Here is a 19,960-nt window from a genome sequence, read left to right on the forward strand (position 1 = left end):
AACACGGGGCACAAATGCAGGGCACTAAATACCAATCAACACTACAAACACGGGGCACCATGAAACCAAGAGGGGAAGTAGTGAACTCACTCGTCCGGAAGCCAATCCGGTCGCTCGCCCACGCCCTTGTTCCCCGCCATGCCACACCTATCCTCTGGATCCACGGTCGAATCCACGCTCCACTACCCCATGCACCGCCACAAGCACAGGGGATTCATCGTTTTCTTTCCTAGCCGGCGCTACAGCCTCCGTTGCCGGATCCGCCGCCGCTAGGGTTTCTCGGCCACTAGGGTTAAGGAGCTGAGGGAGTCGAGCGAGAAGAGAGAGTGAGAGACTGAGGGAGATGGCGATCAATATCTGTCAACACAGCCTCCACATATGTCCGTGACTAAAAGGGTAACATGAACATTTTTTCTGTCCGGTCCCATATGTAAGAGCTGCCAAACCATCAAAATAAAAAAGAATGGAGATGGAATAACGTGAGTTTAGCGTCGTGGCGCCTCACGGCACCGTGAGGCGAGGAATGGAGCATCCTTCATGGTAGGCATGGAAAAGGCTCAATCGCTAAAACCCCACGAAGGCCCGAACCCTAAGCACAGCGCTTCCATGGCCGCATCCACGTCGTCGTCGGCGGCGGCGGCTGCCGCGCGGAAGGGCGCGTTGACGGATCAGAGGTTCTCGGAGCTGTCCCCCGCGCTGTCCCCGGAGGTGGTGGAGGCCCTGGACCGCGGAGGCTTCCAGCGGTGCACGCCCGTGCAGGCGGCGGCCATCCCGCACCTGCTATCCCACAAGGACGTCGCCGTCGACGCTGCCACAGGCTCCGGGAAGACCCTTGCCTTCATCGTCCCCGTCGTTGAGATCCTCCGGCGCCGCTCCTCCCGGCCCAAGTCCCACGAGGTCGCCTCACCGCTCCTGACCCCCACACATCCTCTGCTCTGATCTTCTGCTACCTCTGACAAAAATCTGCACCCTTTTTCTCACTTTCTGATCAATAAATGAATCGGTATTTGCAGGTTCTTGCTCTCATTATCTCTCCCACGAGAGAATTGTCCTCGCAGATATTCAATGTGGCCCAGCCCTTCTTCGCGACCCTGAATGGCGTGTCGTCCATGCTCCTGGTGGGTGGGCTGGATATCAAAGCAGAGCTCAAGAAGGTAGAGGAAGAGGGCGCAAACATACTGGTGGGCACTCCCGGGAAGTTGTGTGATATAATGCACACGGACGCTCTAGAGTACAAGAATCTTGAGGCGATTTCAGAGACATGGGAACTCTTCGTGTGATTCTTTTCTTCTGAATTTGGTGGAAATGCTGTGGCATTGATGTTATCTCCATTCGTTTTTGTGTATGCATGGGAAGCAGATTTTGATCCTAGATGAGGCTGATAGACTCTTGGATATGGGATTCCAGAAGCATATTAACTTCATACTTTCAATGTTACCGAAGCTGAGGAGGACTGGCCTTTACTCAGCTACCCAGACGAAAGCTGTTGCGGACCTATCCAAAGCAGGGTTGAGAAATCCTATAAGGGTTGAGGTTAAGACAGAGGCAAAGTCCACAAGCAAAGATGCTGGTCAGCAAGAGCTTGGTCCATCCAAAACACCATTGGGGCTTCGGTTAGAGGTGCATTCAATATACTTTGTTTTTGTCATGATCATGTGTTCTGGTTTTCTTGATGAATTCTAGCTGTTCCCTACAAAATCATAAGCTTGTTTTGGTGCAGTATATGATATGTGAAGCATCAAAGAAGTCATCTCAGCTTGTTGATTTCCTTGTGCAGAATAGTGGGAAGAAGATAATGGTGTAAGTACATGATGAACTGAAATTTATGTTTAGCTACTTATTCTTAGTTGTGTGTAGCATTGTGCTAACTTTTGAACCCTCCTATCCCAATTGATTGCAGGTATTTTGCAACATGTGCTTGTGTAGATTATTGGGCTGTTGTTCTTCCACTGATTAACTCGCTTAAAGGTTCTCCAATAATTGCTTACCATGGGAAGATGAAACAGGTTGGTAGAGCAAAGCACTTTGTTTTCATGCTCCCCCTGTCCAAAAATATGAGGCACATTTTGACCGTCTAGAAGTGAGTTTTGACCAGAGATTTCTCTTTGAATATTTTAGTAATAGTTTTACAATCACAACAGTAAGAATGTACGGTTGAATATGAATCCAATTGTATCAATTTTCAATCACATATTTATTCTTATATTAATTTGTTGGTCAAACATGGATTTGGACAGTCAAAACATGCCTTACATTTCTGGACGGAGTGAGTAATTTTTACTATTTAATATTTTTTTAGAGTAATAGGGCATAGTCTTTGTCTTACCAAAGCGAAGACCAAGTCACATTACAGCATTTGGATTGTGATACAAGTGGTATTCAAATGACTTGCTTCCCAGTGGTTTCTTCATACTGATTTCATCTATCCTTTTTTTCCTAATATGTAGGGCCTTCGAGAGAAAGCTTTGGCATCATTTTCTGCTCTTTCAAGTGGCGTTCTAGTCTGCACTGATGTTGCAGCAAGGGGTCTTGACATACCAAGTGTTGACCTGATTGTTCAGGTTATATTCTGCTCTTTCCTCCCTAAATTTGAATATTCATGTCCAGGCATCAGCTGATAGTAAGGATGCATGTTTGTTCATCCAGTATGATCCACCTCAAGATCCCAACGTTTTCATACATAGAGCTGGCCGTACAGCACGTTATGATCAAGAAGGGGATGCTATTGTGTTTCTCTTACCAAAGGTATTTTGTTCTGTGATGAGTTTTCTCATTGTTCATTCTAGAAGTGAAAGTAGTTCTTGTATTTATTTGCTATATGCGCATGTCTGTGCAGTTCTTGTTTAGCAAAAAAAGAACATAAGGTTACTTGCACTGCAGGAGGATACTTATGTTGAGTTCTTGAAACTTCGAGGTGTTCCTCTCACAGAAAGGGAATGCCCCGCATACACAGATGATGTCATACCGCAGGTGGGTTCTCTTGTACAAATATCGTTTAGAGATAGAGAGGTACCTTAGGTTTTGGTCCGGATACCACTTGAAATGTCAGTGATATCATGCTACGGTAACGCAGAAAGGTTACCCTGCTTAGGAGACCAATTCTAATTATTAATTATAACCAATATGCCACTTTGGGCTGCAGATTAGAAGTGCTGCGCTCGAAGATCGTAATGTCATGGAGAAAGGACTTAGAGCGTTTGTCTCGTTTGTTCGAGCATACAAGGAGCACCACTGCTCTTACATTTTTAGGTGGAAAGATCTTGAGATTGGAAAACTAGCTATGGAGTATGGTTTACTCCAGATCCCATCCATGCCAGAAGTGAAGCATCATTCTCTTTCACTGGAGGGATTTATTCCTGTTGATGATGTTGATATTACACAAATCAAGTACAAGTAAGAACTCTATCCCCAAACATAACGTATTTTGCTTTTTTTTGCTGTCCTGTTTTTAAGTAACAGCTAATTTGTTGTGTTGGATCTTGTAGAAAATGAAATATCTATATTTGAATGAAAATCTGTGGATCGTCCACATTTGAATGATAATGTTTGAAATATGAATTCTTCCTCTGTCCTGTGTCCTGACAAAGTAAAACTCAAATATCTTCCATCAGTTTTTTGTGATTTCAAGTGATCAAGTCTGCATTGAGGCTGTTTTTCCTTTTTTTCCAAAACCCACCCAACAATTCATAGTCAAAAGATGGTGCTTTTTGCGTGGTAGTATCACATTGGAGTTTACATGATTTTCTGTCTTGCTTCACTGCAGGGATAAAGCTCGAGAGAAACAACGCAAGAAGGCACTGAAAAGGAAAGCAGAAGAGGAAGCTCAAAATCCAAAGCCAGAGAGGAAGAGAGCTCCAGAGAAGCCGGAGAAACCAAAACGGAAGAAGACAGGCAAGCAGCGTCAGTCAATCCAAACCAAGGAGGACCTGGATGAGCTGGCGCATGAGTACCAGCTTTTGAAGAAGCTTAAACGTGGAGACATTGATGAAGAGGAGTACGAGAAGCTCACTGGGTTTGGAGATTCTGATGGTGATGCTTCCGATGGGGATGCGAGCAACTTGGACGAGAGGAAGGAGAAGGGCAACAAGACGCAGAAGAAGCTCAAGCAGAGAGGAAAATGCAAAGGTGGGTCTAAGAAGTTTGAAGGGAGGACTAAAATGAGGAGCAAAAGGAGATAGGAAAGCGTAGAATGTTGTTGGATAAATATATTTTTGAAAATCCTGATCCAATTTTACAGCAGTTGGGATTTTGCACAGAAGCTATGCATGCCCCACGGCTAAGCTAGGGCCTTTTTCTTTGGTTTGATGATTGATGATGGGTGCTGAGCGGGAACTGGATGGGGCCTATGATATGTCCAATGGGCCTTGCTTATCTGAATCCTTCAGTTCAGCTAAAGGCCGAAAGAAAGGATTACTATCACCTCCGGTCATTGACTCATTGGTCATATAATATTAACAACTACAAACAACAATAACTTCAAATTGTTTAGTTTAAAATATGTAAGTTATATACGCGTAGAATTGTATTGAAAATACTCACAAAATCTCATAAATTCAAATGTTCCTAAGAAAATATTCTAAAAAAAGCATACAAAGTCAAAAACAAGTATTTTTGAAGTAATTTTTGCTCATGTTTTGCTGAATATTTTCTTGATACGATTTGATTTGGTGTGGTCTTTGAGGTCACAATTTGATCACTAATTTCCCTTATTATGAACCCGTTTGGCCGGGCTCCGAGCGGCTCCGGCTCCTCTGACTCCTCCCTTGTTCATCTCCTGTAGTGGCACTGTTCACCGGAGTTGTTTTTCTCTCTCCTCCTTTCCTCTCTCACTGACAGCGCTGGAGCCGGAGAAGCTCGTTTTTTTTTTTTTTTGCTCCTCCGGCTCTAGCTCCTGCACGCTACAGTGTGGGAGCCAGAGCCGGCGGGAGCCCGGCCAAACGCGCCCTATATATGGTAAATTGTCCGTGCGTTATATGTTGCGAGGTTACCTGCACTATTTGCAGCTCAGAAATTTATTCAACAATCAAGTTATATGTTTCAATACGTTTTGAAATCGAACTCTGACCATCGCTGGACGCTCTTTGTTATAACTTGTATGAGCAACTTGTATGAGCATGGGACATCAGATCGGATCACATACAAGACATGGAGAGATATGAGGACATTGTGGTAAGTAAAAAAACGGATGAAAGAATCCCTTCTCTTTTTAGGGTCTATTTGAATCTCATCCTCACAGTGAGATTATGGATTCTAAATATTCCATGTAGAATCTAGATTTTGAATAAAAAAAATAAGGCCCTGTTCAGCTGGCAGAATTTTGACTGGAACTGGCTGAAAAACACTATTCTGGCTGAATTGTTGTGAGAGACAAATACTGTTTCGACTGAAAAAAGAAGCCGAACAAGCGAATATGGGGTAAGCCGAATGGGGCCTAGGAGGCTTGGATCTCATTTTTATAGTGATTATAGTCTTTGTATAGTAAAGAACACCAAATCGTACTCCCTCCGTTCCAAATTATAAGTCGCTCTGACTTTTTTGGTATATCCATTTTGATATGCATCAAGATATAATAATATGTCTAGATACATAACAAAATGAATGAACTAAAAAAGTCAAAGCGACTTATATTTTGGAATTTGGGGAATAGGTTTCAAGTAGATAGTTGAATTCTAAAATCTCATTCTAAAAATCTAAGTGTTTATATCTTATTCTCATTTTTCTTAAGAGATCCAAACATGACCTTCATATTAAATAGTAAACGTGTCCGCTCGTTCCAACGAAACATATACGTTGTTGTGCTGTCGTGCGGTTACCTAGCTCGGTAATTTATGGAACGGTCGTGTTATTTGTTCTAAAACATATTAGAATCAGACTCCATACCATCACTGCACATACAAACGTGCACAAGGAGACTCCATACCATAACACGTATGAGTGCATGTAGAGAGTCTGGGTCATAGATGAGACAAGGAGAGATACGAGGGGATTATGAGAAATAAAAAAAGACAGACGAAAGAATCACTTCATATTTTTAGCATTACATATATAGTAGAGATATAGCGAACATGCTCGCGCGCTGCAACAGGATGTACAACATGTTGCACGTTTACTTGGACAACTTGATGCTTCAAGCATTAGTCAACAGTCGTATCATCCGTTCCAATTCGCCTTTGAATCGTACTCCGTACCATGTGCGCTGCATGCACTAACTCGTATAAGCACGAGTGTCTTAGGATTGAACTCCGCACAGTGATCACGTCATCTGTTATAATCTGTCTTGAAATCGAATTTCATGTAGTGCATATATGTGTGCTCCTCTAACTCATATGTGTACGAGTTCTCTTATAATCGGACTCCGACTCATGTCTAGATACACAGCTTTCACTCTATAGTACGTCTATACAAATACAAGTTGAGAGAGTGAAGGATGAAAACGTACCATACTTCAACATTAGTAAAGTCCCCTAGGTTGCTACGGGTGAATGCCTTAAACTTGTCAGCTGTTGTTTTGTTATTGCAAATAATGTGCATACTTTAGATGTTCCATTTATGTTTTTACTACAAAAGATATTATGATTAGAAGATATATAATAGTACAACACATATAACAATAGCTCATGAATATGAAAAAACTCAGGATCCATAAAAGTGCAAGGTATAGGCTCGGTTGAATCTTTGTACAAAATTTGGGATTTTGTGGGTTAATCTGTCTGTCCCTCTTGGTTTTATTGAATTGGAATCCCCATCCTTTGCCGAAGGAAGATGTTTGTAGCACTTTGTTACTATAAACTTCTCATAAAATTAGAGTAATCGTTGGTCAAAGATAAAAAGTTTAAATTTAAAACAGAAGCATGCCTTGTATTTCGAACGTAGTACTGTAGTAGGGAGTAAGAAGTGTACGACCTGCTCAAAATGGAGCTCAGCTCGTCCAATCTTGCATGGACATTCTTAGGATAGTGAGGCACGTTCAAGGACGAGTGTGCGTACGTATAAATGTTTGTACAGTTTCGCAAAAAATGCTTCAAATTACTTGTTTCGTCCCTATATAAATCAATTTCTAGATTTTGTTTACGTCAAACTTTTTTACATTTGACCAAATTTATTATTGTAGAAAAAAAAACATCAATGTTTAAGACTCACGCTATAGAAATATAATTTAGTGTCATAAACAATCATGTTATTTTCTATAGATTTGATCAAACTTAAAAAAACAATTGACATTTAGTTTATTTAGGAACAAGGTAGTATTACGTTGCCAGTGAGATTGAACTTTTCGATTCCCAATCTCCGCAATGTTTGGCTATAATACACTTGCTCTTGCGCACATGACTAGGCCGACGAGTTCTCCCGATTGTAATACTTCACAACTGGCTTTGCACTGAATCAACACGGCAACAGCCAACAACGGATTTGCACTGAATCAACTCTGCAACGTCCAGTAGCTTCATGTCACAAGCCCGTCGCGTATTAATTGGCTACTGCTCAAGCAGTACAATCATTCACACACTTCATGAAAATTCAATCAACAAATGTCAAACAAATAAGAAGTCAAATACAATAAAACCCAAATAAGAAGCCTCAGCCACGAAAATACCAATCCTAGTTCACCATCTGCATGCCCACGCGACCGATATGTCTGATCAGTGCAAGGAATGGGTACTTCAAGGAAAAAGTTGTCAAACACCTCCAGGTCAATTAACCAATTCACGCAATCTGCTCTTCTATTTATATATAAATCACCACTTTAACACAAAACGTCATATCGTGTTGCTGAGGATGATGAGATAGGGCAGCCTTGATCCAAGAATAGGTTCTTAACCAAAATAAGCTACAAGTCACCATCTATATGAAGCCGGATGTTTGTGGCAACGTAAGCTAAGTACATCCTACAGTCTAAGTTAAAACCCCTCCATCCATTCAAACAAAAATGGATGTCGAACATTCTATGAATGTTGGTTGATAAAGTGTCATGCAAATGGATGTCGAACATTCTATGAATGTTGGTTGATATGTCGTCTAATATACACGAAATCTAATAAATCTATCACAGAACAAAACTGCCCTGCCTGTTCTTCACAGCAAAATCCAAAGCTTACAGGAGTGATCCACCGGCTGAGGTACCATGTGGAATGTAAGCATTAGATTAATAATAAAGAGAGAACGAAGAAATATAAGCAATCATAACGGATCGGCACTCACCTGAAAAACATCACAAACCTACCAGCATTTGGAGCTTATATCCATCTGCCTCTATGCAAAAATTCATACAACATAGATCAATCACTTTTGGACAAACATAAGTCCGACCAAGACTGGTGTATGACAATTTAACATAAGTCCAATAAGGAAAGCAGACAACCTACCTTATGCGCCTGTATGAGTACAAATCCGTAGAACAGGAATAGAAATGGTTTCTCACAGACGAAAATCACAGTAACAATATTAATTATTTTCAGTATGGCCGTGACCGCGAACCACCACCCTGGTTTCTATTGGGTCCATGGCCCCCACCATCTCTGTAATTATCCCTGCGTCCACCACCACCGCGGCCACCACTGCACACATCACACAGTCCAAATTACATAAAAGGGGCATCCACATGAATCATGATTTAGCACACAAATTTGAAGCGCTTCCTTTTCCGCTTGTGTAATAACCTTGATGAAATCACTCATGGTTCACAGATGACAAACAAACATAATTTCAATTCATAAACATTAGCACATGACAATATAGCACACAAAAATGTAATTATTTCGTCTGTTGCCACATTCTAACTATTTCCCCTCCCATCAGTGAATTTTTAATAATATATGGTATTGCAATCAGCACAATATTACTTTGTTCAACTAATTAGCTTCTGTGAAGTTATAGGAGAGTTCAAGCCAACAAAAGCTGAAAACGTAACCATTCACCACCCATGTATTACTTATTTTGAAGTATATCATAAAAGGGCCTGAATGAAAGCACAAATCATGACCTTTGGGCTGTGTTTCTGATCAACCATTAGGATCTTATGTATGATAGAACAATTTACAAACTCAGTTTGGTTGGACTATCTATTAGCCATCAGCCTATAAATGAAGCTAATTCAAAGCCTAGATCAAAATGAAGTGTTAACAGTGCACGTCATATAAAAGTTGATCATGTGTTTTTGTTTCTGGCGGGAATTATCATTTGTAGCTAAAAGTGTCATGCAAATGAAATTCCATAGACTATGGAATTCCAATACCAGTACTAATTGATTCAATTTGATATGGCAATCCACACTTCGCATCTAGCAGATAATAACAGATAAAAACTACTTACCCATGCCCATAAGAGGGTGCTGCTCTGGGTGCTGATTTCTCAGCCATCACAACGCTGATTTTGTAGCCTCTCATGTCATAATCTAGAACAGAATAGATGCATTAGAAACTGAACTGAACTATGCATTGGAGAAATTGATATCACTAACATTGAAAACTCGACAGAAATCTTACTATTGTAAAATCCACCAGCTGAGTGAGCAGCAGAAGGATCTTCATAAGCAAGGCAAGCGTCTCCTTTGGCTTTTCCAGAGTCATCAGTATATATTTTTATGTTCCAGGGCCACTGATCTTTGTAACCACGTTTTTGCTTGATCCTTCCAACCTTTAAAAAAAAATAGCCGCAAGCATTGCAGAATCATCCGATGCAAAGATAACACGAAGATGAACGGCAACACATTAAATAAATGAATTGGTTTCAACAGCATGATAGCTCATGCAAAAACAAGATGAAACTCTAAAAAAAGTGATGATTGATAATAAGAATCTAAAAATGAAACTCTAAAAAAGTGTTAGTTAATCACAGACTCAACATAATGTGAAACCAACTGTACACTATTAAATATAGAAAGGCGAGAAAAATCAGTTCCATACAGATATCCTAAACAAATAAGCTAAAATTCTTAGAAGCATAATAACAACCAAGGATGCAGTGAAACACTAGATTTGATGTAAGCCATAACATTTTCCATCACCAGAAGTCACATTAGAAGATTGCATGAATATAATTACACAGAATAATTAGTTTACTACTAAAGGTTGTTCTACCTATTCAGCAGTAGAAATTTTGGCTATAAAATGCACAATTATAGTGAGCACAATTACTGGCATACAAATCTAACTAGCAAACTAGTAAAAGAGAAGTAATGAATTCTGTTACAGAATTATGAAATATATATACCATTAGAGAAAATGATAATCTTGTAAAGCATACAATTACGATCGCACAAAAGGAAGTGATGTAAATTGAATTATACCTGGCCGATTCCTCCAAATAGCTCCTGTAATTCCTCAACAGTGACATCAGGAGGCAAATTTGAGATGTAAATCCTTGCATTGTCACATGTCTCGTCACAATTTTCATCACACTGCTTAACTTTTCCAGCTGGTTCAGGGTCAGCACTACCAGTATAACCGCCGCCGCCACCGCCGCCATGATAAGGTGGCGGTGCACCCCCAGATCCTCCACCCCCAGGCATGGACCGACCACCATATCCACCATCATATGTAGGAGGCAGACCCCCTTGCCCCCCTGGGGCACCACCATATTGGTGTGGAGGCGGGGCACCATAGCTTGGTGGGTATGAGCCCGGGCCACCACTGTAGCTATTAGGAGGCGGCACTGCAGAATCTGAACCATAAGCATTGTTGCCTCCATAGGAGCTAGGAGGCGCTGCATAGTCACCCACAGGACCACCATAGGAAGGAGGACCTTGTGGAGGAGCTTGTCCATAGCCACCGGCATTGTAGCCACCTTCACTACCCCTTTTGTTCTCCTGATCTCGTCCCCCATAGGTGCCACCTCTGTCACCACGGTGGTCATCAAAACCACGGTCACTACCACCACTTCGATTGTATCCTCCTCTGCCCCCACCTCCACCACCACGCCCACCAGAATTGTAGTCTCCGCCATCTCTGTCGAAACCACCACCTCCTCCAGAACCATAATCACCACTGCCACGGTTGTTGTAGCCCCCACCACCTCCACCAGACCTATTATAGCCCCCACCCCCACTGCCGCCACCTCCACTTGGGCATGGTGCTCCACACTTATTGCATTCAGTCCTCCTTGCGAAGTTCACATTGCCACAACTACATCAAGATTCGTAAATTTTTCAGGAAAGAGATACATCAAGAAATCAGTTATAATAAAACGATTAAGCTTTCTGCATCATGGAAGAACTAAAGCTACTACATACAAAGAAAAGAACACATATACGAAACTATACCCAAAAAAACAAACCATAACCCTTTCCTATAATCCTAATCAAATGTATACATCTATTACAGTTGTCCTGAATTGCATCTCAAAGTCAAATATCAAATAAATTTTAAAACCATGAAACTCAGCTTTAAATTGTCATCACTAGCCATCTAGCCCCCAAATCTTTTGGAATTATAACGAAATCAAGACACCCAATGTTTCAATCCATAGAAGCTTATTAAAGTCCTGTAAATAAGACAACGCAAACAACAGGTAGCTATATACCATCCAGCTACATGGATGCAAATCAAGCTAAAGGAACAGGGAGCTAGGTCCTGCACACCATGCCGCATGCAAATCATTATCCGACAGCATAATGATTCAATCACCCAAACACCGCAAAAAAACATCTCAAAACAGTTTTACTTGACTCTACACGCCAGAATTCTCATCACAGTATGGAATAACACGATTCAACGAATCTAGTCCCAACAGACAATCGACGAACAAGCTATTGAAAACGCACCTTGCGTCAGGGCAAACCCAGTCGCCTTCGCGTCCACCCCCGCGCCCGCCACCGCCTCGGCCACCTCCACCACCACCGCCACCTCGTCCTCCGCCACCGAACCCGCCGCCGCCGCCGCCTCGGCCGCCTCCGCCGCCACCGCCGTAGCCTCCACCACCACCACCTCCATATCCTCCTCCCGCGCCGCCACCTCCATACCCTTCTCCACCGCCTCCGCGCCCACGGCCGCCGCCGCCGCCGCCACCTGCACAAGCACGAATCGCTCAGAATCAGATCCAGGGGGACAGACACACGCACGCAGGTCGGGGGATCCAAACGCGACCTCGGCCACCGTATCCGCCGCCGCCGCCACCGCCGCGGTAGTCGTCGGATCCGTAAGACCCTGACATGGGCTCAGGTCGCGCCTAGGCCTAGGGTTTGGGACCGTTCGAGAAGACACGGCGGAATAGAGCGCTCGTGATGCGGACAGGGAGGTATGTTGGATTAGGGCAAAAAGACGAGTCTTTTACCTGTATACCATTATAAAAGATCTGTGTGCCATCGAAATTTTCAAAAGTTCTTCACTACCATCAAATGAAATTTCTTTTCCCTCAGTACCACTCCCGTCACTCTACCGTTTAATTTTAACAGAGCTAGATGCCAACTAAATGCTAAATGACTCTTTTACCCATCACTATTTCTAGTCAATCCACGTCTCCGTGGCTTCTGGTTCATTCCGAGCTTTTCGTTCACCACCTGAAGAGAAACCCTAGAGCTCGTGGAATAGGGAGGCGCGGGCGGCCGAGCGTGTGCGGAAGGAGGCGCGACCGCGAGCGCGAGGGAGCATCCGCTCGGGCCTCGAAGCGTCGCGCACGGGGCATCAGGGCGGGCGCAGGAGATACGCGCCGGGGCAGCTTCTGCCGCCGCCCTCGGCTGTCGTGGACAGGCCGCCATGTGCCAAGGCTGGTCGGGCCAGGGCAAGGCGCGGGTGAGGCCCGCCGCCGCCAAGCTCTCGCGCCATTCCCTGCCACCGGCGACCTCCAAGCCGCCGCAATCGACGATTCCCGCCGCCTCCTCTGTTTCCTGCGTCGAGAGGAAGAAGAAGAGGGAGTGGGAAAAGAAATAGAAACTTTAGCTGAGTCCAGATGCGAAACTCGTGACTCATATGAACAGGTGTGAACAATGCTAGTTGACTATGGGTTGATTAGTGAAAGGTCCACGGTGCCTAGTGCAAAGTGCATGTTTCTGGTTTTTCTTTTTCTTTTATTTATTACATATAATAATCGGCTGAAATTTAGAAAATCCATAGCAAAGCGTAGAAAAATGCTAAAATGGAAAATCCAGTTTTGTTGAAAAATGGAAATCTAGTTTTGCTAAAATGAAAAATGCATATCGATGATAAATTTGGACCTCTTTTATGTCTGAATGTACTTAATTTAAATACTTATTTTGGCTGTCGCAATTGTCAAATTTTTTGGATGTATCGCAAATTTACTGTATTTATTAGAATTTTTATGTGCACATATACAAGTTATTACAGTGAATTTTTTATAGCGGTATAGAGGAAAAAGTGAAGTTTTTTTTGTAACACAAACGGTTACAGTGGCACCAGGGGAAAAATCAAAATTTTGATGCATTCTACCACTAAGGGCAAAATCGTCTTTTCGGTTGGCCGTTAGCTGTTGTTACCGGCAAAATAGACGGAAGTGGCATGTAGGGAAAAGAAATTTCGTGCAAGGGTACATGAGAACTTTTGAAAATTTCAATGGTATACAGGTAATTTTAATCTTTTATAATGGCACATAGGTAAAAGGCTCCAAAAAGAAGCCGTGTTTCCAAGTTGCAACCGGGATAAATCATACTGTGCTTAGCAGTGGTGGGCTGTTATATGGCGGTTTGGGTGACCGAAAGTGGGCCGATTGGCTTCTTGGAATATATACCAGTATCATTGTTCGTTTGGCTTATAAGCGGTACTTTTTCAGCCAACGAACAATATTTTTCTTTCACAACAAATCAGCCAACAGTACTTTCAGGCATGGCTTATCAGCCAAGCGAACAGGGCATGGTGAGACTGCGGCAGTTACATTGCTCGTATGCTCGTGTTTTTAGCCCCGGTCTGGTTAGCGCCCAGACTAGTCGGTCCGCGTTCGGACATAGCTCCCCACCTCGCACCTGCTTCATGCTACATGTCCTACCCGGTCAGATTTCGTGCCACTTGAACGACTCGCCTCACCCACGCCGTCCGCCCCCACGTGGGTCCACACCGCCCGAACATCACTAGCATCGAGAAAGAGGAGGAGACATCGAGGCGAGGCAGCAGAAGGCGAGGGAGATGTAACACCTGATCTACTTTTAAAACATCCAAATGAAAATATTTGCAACATATGTTCGAAGCGGTTAAAACACTTGCAATATATGTGTGAAACACTAGTAAAAACACCTGAAAACGTTTGAAAAAAGCCATTGTAAAATATGCAACATCTCGATCTAGTTTTGCAACATCAATATGAAATAATTGCAACATACCTCTAAAACATCTAAAACACTTGAAACATACACTTGCAACATGCGCTTTCAAGCGCAACATCTACTTGCTGCTTAGACGAATGGAGGCTCGTCGACATGGAACTTGACGTCGGCTTGGAGCTCGATGCCATGGAGTTGCGAGGGAGGAGGGATGCCAGTGGGCGGGCGGCTGGGCGCAGCCCCGACGATGAGCGGCTGTGCCGCACCAGCGATAGGACAGGCGGGCGCGGTCCCTACGGCGACGCACCCCCACAGTGTGCTAGAGAAGGGGTGGCAGCGGGCACGCAACCTTAGGAGCCTGCTGCTGATGTTGCCTCTCCTCCGTTGGTGGCGGGGAAGAAGGAGGGATGGCGAGAGCGGGAGGCAACGACAAAGAGCAGAGGTAGAGGAAGGGACATGAGCAGGAGCAGGAGCAAGTAGGAGAGCGAGGCTAGGGAGAGCACGAGCAGCAGCACCAGAATAGGAAATTGACATCTTGTTTTTTAGATAGAAAAGCCATGTCGGGTTCATAAACCCGGGGTCCCTTATGGACTGGCTTCCCAGCAAAGGCTCGCCCAGCAGACGATGTTGCGAACGACGCGCAACTCCTGGGCCGGCCCAAACACCTAAACGATAGGCCAGAAGGGCGATCCAATCTCCGACCGGAAGGCCTCGCTAAGGAGGAACAGCGCTCGCTTTCGACTCTAGCCCGCCTCTCCGACCAGAAGGCCTGGTCAAACACCGCCTTCAACTCCGACTAGGGATGTACCGAACCCCTACTTACAGCTCTTCTCCGACTGGCGCAGTCAGAGCTGACTAAAACCAACCGACCGAGGACGCTCGCTCGGTGAGGACCAGGAAACAGATGGAGCCAGTAAGGCAGGGCACTCAAGTCGACCGTGATATCGAAGACCATACCCAGCACACCTATAGAATAGTTTCTGACAGGACATCTCAAAAGGGTGCCCTGTAACCTTTCAGGCATGCCAAAACCCAAGCAGTATTGTGGGCGCCGACATTTGCCCTATAGTGTTGTGGGCGCCATTAACTCCCATACTAGACAAACATGGTAAGGCTCCCCTCATATGCCTCTGTACATCAACAGTGTTGTGGGCGTCGTCATCTACCATACATGGTGAATATGGTAAAACCTCCCACATGCGCCTGACAACAACAATGTTATGGGCGCCTAGCATCATCTTGTACCCGACGACGTGGGCAACAAGACTTAGTAGCATGCACACTCTCTCTCTCGCTTGTAAGGCCGTCCCCTTCACCTATAAAAGGGGATGTGCTCTCTCCCAATAGATAGATCCATCAGTTCACTTACATCGATTCACCCTCTATAGCTTTAGACACTCTAAAGCTACACAGAGCGCACACTCGAACACTTAGCACATAGCGGAGCTCCCGTCACTCTCGGTCCTTCAGACTAGAGTCTTGCACCCCCCATCTTTCTCCCTTCAGTTGGTAACCCCACAGCAAACTTCGAGCACCTGGGCTCAGGAATAAAGTCACAAACCGACTCAAACTAGACGTAGGTCACGTTGCCTGAACCAGTATAAACCCTGTATCATTGAGTGTTAGGCCACATCCGATCACAACGTATGGTAAAACTACAAATATTTATGTGTTGGTCACTTTCTGCACCGACAGTTGGCGTCGTCCGTGGGGAAGACGCTGCATGTTCACACTTTTGGTCATCGGATGGCCCACCTTTCCTCCACCTTTGCCATGGTGGGCTCGAGCGATATGACTCGCCTCGGCTCACTAGAGTTCCCCACACTCCCACCTGTTGGGATGTGGGGGCCTCCCATTGAAAGGTCCTAATATGGCTAGAGGGGGGTGAATAGCCTATTTAAAATTCTACAAATCAACTAGAGCAATTTGATTAGTATGACAAATAGCATAATGCAAACTTGCTCTAGCTCTACAAGGGTTGCAAGCCACATATCCAACAATTCTAGTTGCAATGATTACTTAGGCACACAAACTTGCTACTCTAAAGACCTCAACTAGATGAATGTAAATAATAAAGCAAGTTCTCAATTCTAATTACACTAAAGAGCTTGTATCAACTAGTTTGCAAGAATATAAATAAGTGAGTAGGGTGATTATACCGCCATGTAGGGGATGAACCAATCACAAGATGAATATATAGCCAATCACCGGGAGAATGCCAAAGACAAGAGACAATCGATCTTCTCCTGAGGTTCATGTGCTTGCCAACACGCTACGTCCCCATTGTGTCGACCAACACTTGGTGGTTCGGCGGCTAAGAGGTGTTTCACAAACCTCGTCCACACGATAGGACACCGCAAGAACCGATCCACAAGTGAGGTAACTCAATGACATGAGCAATTTACTATAGTTACCTTTCGGCACTCCGCCAGAGAAGGTACAACTCCCCTCACAATCACCGAAGGTGGCCACGAACAATCACCAACTCATGCCGATCCTCCACCGCTGCTCCAACCGTCTAGGTGGTGGCAACCACCAAGAGAAACAAGCGAAATCCATAGCGCAACACGAATACCAAGTGCCTCTAGATGCAATCACTCAAGCAATGCACTTGGATTCTCTCCCAATCTCACAATAATGATGGATCAATGATGGAGATGAGTGGGAGTGCTTTGGCTAAGCTCACAAGGTTGCTATGTCAATGAAAATGTGCAAGATTGGTGAGCTACAGCCGGCCATGGGGCTTAAATAGAAGCCCCCACGAAATAGAGCCGTTATACCCCTTCATAGGGCATAACACGGGCCGACCGGATGCTCTGGTCTAACTGACCGGACGCTGCTCATCAACGTTCGGTCGCCCGGTGGCGGCCACGTGTTTCTTGCGTTCAACTATGAACGTTTGATCTCAATGGTCGATATGTTGATTGGACGCTCCGACAGAGTTGGACCGGACGCTGAACCCTCAGCGTCCGGTCATTTACAGTAAGGGTCCAAACTGAGTTTTTGTCGACTGGACGCGTCCGGTCATGCTTGACCGGACACAGCCCAGTGTCCGGTGCTTAACCCTAATCACTGTGTCGACCGACAACACGACCGGACGTAGCCTTTTAGCGTCCGGTCGTAGAGCGACCCAGCGTCTGGTCAGTTGACCGATGCCAACGTCATTGCGACCAACTCTATTTCACTTCTAACTTCTCCACCCTTGCTTAAATGTGCCAACCACCAAGTGTATCACCTTGTGCACATGTGTTAGTATATTTTCACAAACATTTTTCAAGGATATTCGTATTCCACTAGATCCTAAATGCATATGCAATGAATTAGAGCATCTAGTGGCACTTTGATAACCGCATTTCGATACGAGTTTCACTTATCTTAATAGTACGGCTATCTATCTTAAATATGATCACACTCACTAAGTGTCTTGATCACTAAAACAAAATAGCTCCTACATTTTATACCTTTGCCTTGAGCCTTTTGTTTTTCTCTTTCTTCTTTTCCAAGTTTGAGCATTTGATCATCACCTTGCCATCACCATTGTCATGATCTTCGTCATAGCTTCATCACTTGGAGTAGTGCTACCTATCTCATAATCACTTTGATAAACTAGGTTAGCACTTAGGGTTTTATCAATTAACCAAAACCAAACTAGAGCTTTCAATCTCCCCCTTTTTGGTAATTGATGACAACCCTTTTACAAAGATATGAATTTAAGTTCATTTGAATCCATGTTGCTTGCCCAAGCATATTTACCATGTGTAAAGGATATGGACAAGTTTCATGAACTCCAAATGGTAGCAATTGCTCCCCCTACATATGTGCTAAGAATTTGGATTGTAGCTTTGCACATATGCTTAAATAGGAAATATAGGAGTCAATTTCTATCAAATGATGCTAAGGTATAAGAGATGGACCTTTGAAGCGTGATACCAATTGGAGTGCACCAATATACCATCCTTAGCACCATTAGGAACTAGACATACACAAAAACTAGAATACCCCATGAGATCAACATTTAAAAGCAAGAGTCTAGTTTTCATAATGTGAGCATGAGTCTAGTTACTTTAGCCTATGCATGCTAGTTTTTCATTTCATCATTCAAACCTATAACTAGCATACACCACACAAGCATGGATTTTGAAATTAAGAACTTGTAACATGCAAGCAAATATATGAAATGTTCATTCAAATGCATCATACAAGTTTTTGAGCTTGCTCCCCCTACTTGTGTGCTTAAAATTTTAATTGATCCCTTTCCTCCCCTATCACTCATATCTTTGTTTCTCTCCCCCTTTGTCAACAATTAGCACAAAAGGTGAGCTCAAATTATAGATAGGTTGGAGTGAAACCATGTGAAATGAGGATCATTTTCCCAATTTGGTTCAATCTAGATTACTTGCAAAAGATATTTAACTCGGTTTGATCCAAGGACAAGCTTCTTCACACCTCCAAATAAGGGTTATCTTGTACCATGTTGAGTTAAACACTTATAGCCCATTTTCTAAATCAAACACTAGGTTTACAAGCCCACAAACATGTCATATGCTACCACTAGATCATTTCTAATAAACAAGCAATAGCGGTACCATACAAGCATCAAATTCATTTGATTTTCATGAATGAGCCTAAGACATGATAGGAATGACTAGATGCACTAAACAAGTCCTTAGCAATGGATGGATAACATGTCAAACAACTTTACCTTGCTTTGCTCGAAGGAGAGGCATGCCATATAATGGGGGTGCATCAACACATATTGGAGAAATCAAGTATGTTCAATTCATTCCTTAGCTTGCAAAACCTCTTCTCATCAAGTGGCTTGGTGAATATGTTGGCAAGTTGATCTTCGGTACCCACACTCTCTATGTAAATGTCCCCTTTTTGTTAGTGACCTCTTATGAAGTGATGACGGACATCTATATGCTTTGTTCTTGAGTGTTGAACCGGATTGTTGGTGAGCTTCACGGCACTTTCATTGTCACATAGCAATGGCACTTGGTTGAACTTGATTCCAAAGTCACTCAAAGTAGCCTTCATCCAAAGTAATTGAGCACAACAACTATCGGCCGAAATGTACTCCGCTTCAGCGGTTGAAAGTGCCACACTATTTTGCTTCTTTGATGACCAAGACACAAGTGATCTTCCCAATAGTTGACATGTGCCCGATGTGCTCTTTCTCTCAACTTTACATCCCACATAATCGGAATCCGAATATCCAATCAACTCAAATCTTGCTCCTTTGGGATACCATAATCCAACATGTTGTGTATGCTTCAAGTACCTCAATATTCTCTTTATTGCCTTCAAATGACTTTCTCTTGGTGAGGCTTGAAATCTTGCACACATGCATACACTAAACATCACATCCAGTCTTGATGCGGTCACATAGAGTAGACTTTTAATCATAGACCGATACATCTTTTGATCCACCATATTGCCACTAGCATCACTATTCAAGCTTCCACTTATCCCCATTGGTGTACTAATAGCTTTACTCTCATCCATTTTAAACTTCTTAAGCATGTCTTTGATATACTTGCCTTGACTCACAAATGTGCCATTCTTCATTTGCTTGATTTGAAGACCAAGGAAGTAACTAAGCTCTCCAATCATAGACATCTCAAACTCACTTGCCATCATCTTGCCAAACTCCTTACAAAATTCTTGATTTGTTGATCCAAAGATGATATCATCAATATAGATTTGTATTATAAACAAGTCATTTCCAAGCTTCTTGGTGAAGAGAGTGGTGTCAAC

At 43.5% G+C, this 19,960-nt stretch overlaps 2 protein-coding genes across 4 annotated transcripts; one reads left to right on the top strand and one right to left on the bottom strand.

Annotated features, from left to right (window-relative positions):
* Positions 1-535: 535 nt before the first annotated feature.
* Positions 536-4,298, top strand: LOC136451580 (DEAD-box ATP-dependent RNA helicase 18-like). 3 transcript variants are annotated; one of them, XM_066452277.1, is made up of 10 exons: positions 536-897; positions 1,014-1,181; positions 1,357-1,620; positions 1,721-1,800; positions 1,901-2,006; positions 2,448-2,561; positions 2,647-2,745; positions 2,881-2,970; positions 3,143-3,393; positions 3,764-4,298. In XM_066452277.1, exons 1-10 carry the CDS (start codon positions 538-540, stop codon positions 4,176-4,178), a joined length of 1,947 nt encoding a protein of 648 aa, XP_066308374.1. In that variant the 5' UTR covers positions 536-537; the 3' UTR covers positions 4,179-4,298. The 3 variants fall into 3 exon arrangements, with proteins under 3 accessions (XP_066308374.1, XP_066308375.1, XP_066308376.1); XM_066452278.1 differs by having other exon boundaries at positions 1,360-1,620; XM_066452279.1 differs by having other exon boundaries at positions 1,014-1,154; positions 1,360-1,620.
* Positions 4,299-8,299: 4,001 nt separating this feature from the next.
* LOC136449563 (transcription initiation factor TFIID subunit 15b-like) lies at positions 8,300-12,241 on the bottom strand. Its single transcript, XM_066449617.1, has 6 exons — positions 12,081-12,241; positions 11,759-12,002; positions 10,286-11,120; positions 9,483-9,633; positions 9,310-9,391; positions 8,300-8,555 (listed from the first exon to the last, which is right to left on the bottom strand). The coding sequence occupies exons 1-6, from the start codon at positions 12,145-12,147 to the stop codon at positions 8,453-8,455; spliced, it is 1,482 nt and encodes a 493-aa protein (XP_066305714.1). The 5' UTR covers positions 12,148-12,241; the 3' UTR covers positions 8,300-8,452.
* Between the last annotated feature and the right edge of the window lie 7,719 nt (positions 12,242-19,960).

This window comes from Miscanthus floridulus, chromosome 5 (assembly GCF_019320115.1).
Source record: "Miscanthus floridulus cultivar M001 chromosome 5, ASM1932011v1, whole genome shotgun sequence".
In the NCBI taxonomy this organism is placed as follows: Eukaryota; Viridiplantae; Streptophyta; class Magnoliopsida; order Poales; family Poaceae; genus Miscanthus; species Miscanthus floridulus.

What these genes read in the sequence shown, in the direction of transcription:
- LOC136451580 (XM_066452277.1), top strand. Translation starts at nt 538, where the DNA reads ATGGTAGGCATGGAAAAGGCTCAATCGCTAAAACCCCACGAAGGCCCG. An exon ending in AAGAGGGCGCAAACATACTG is followed by an intron (nt 1,182 to 1,356) that starts GTGGGCACTCCC and finishes ATGCATGGGAAG; the next exon opens with CAGATTTTGATCCTAGATGA. An exon ending in TTGTGTTTCTCTTACCAAAG is followed by an intron (nt 2,746 to 2,880) that starts GTATTTTGTTCT and finishes CTTGCACTGCAG; the next exon opens with GAGGATACTTATGTTGAGTT.
- LOC136449563 (XM_066449617.1), bottom strand. Translation starts at nt 12,147, where the DNA reads ATGTCAGGGTCTTACGGATCCGACGACTACCGCGGCGGTGGCGGCGGC. An exon ending in TGGGTTTGCCCTGACGCAAG is followed by an intron (nt 11,121 to 11,758) that starts GTGCGTTTTCAA and finishes ATCTTGATGTAG; the next exon opens with TTGTGGCAATGTGAACTTCG. An exon ending in TATTTGGAGGAATCGGCCAG is followed by an intron (nt 9,634 to 10,285) that starts GTATAATTCAAT and finishes TTTTTTTTAAAG; the next exon opens with GTTGGAAGGATCAAGCAAAA.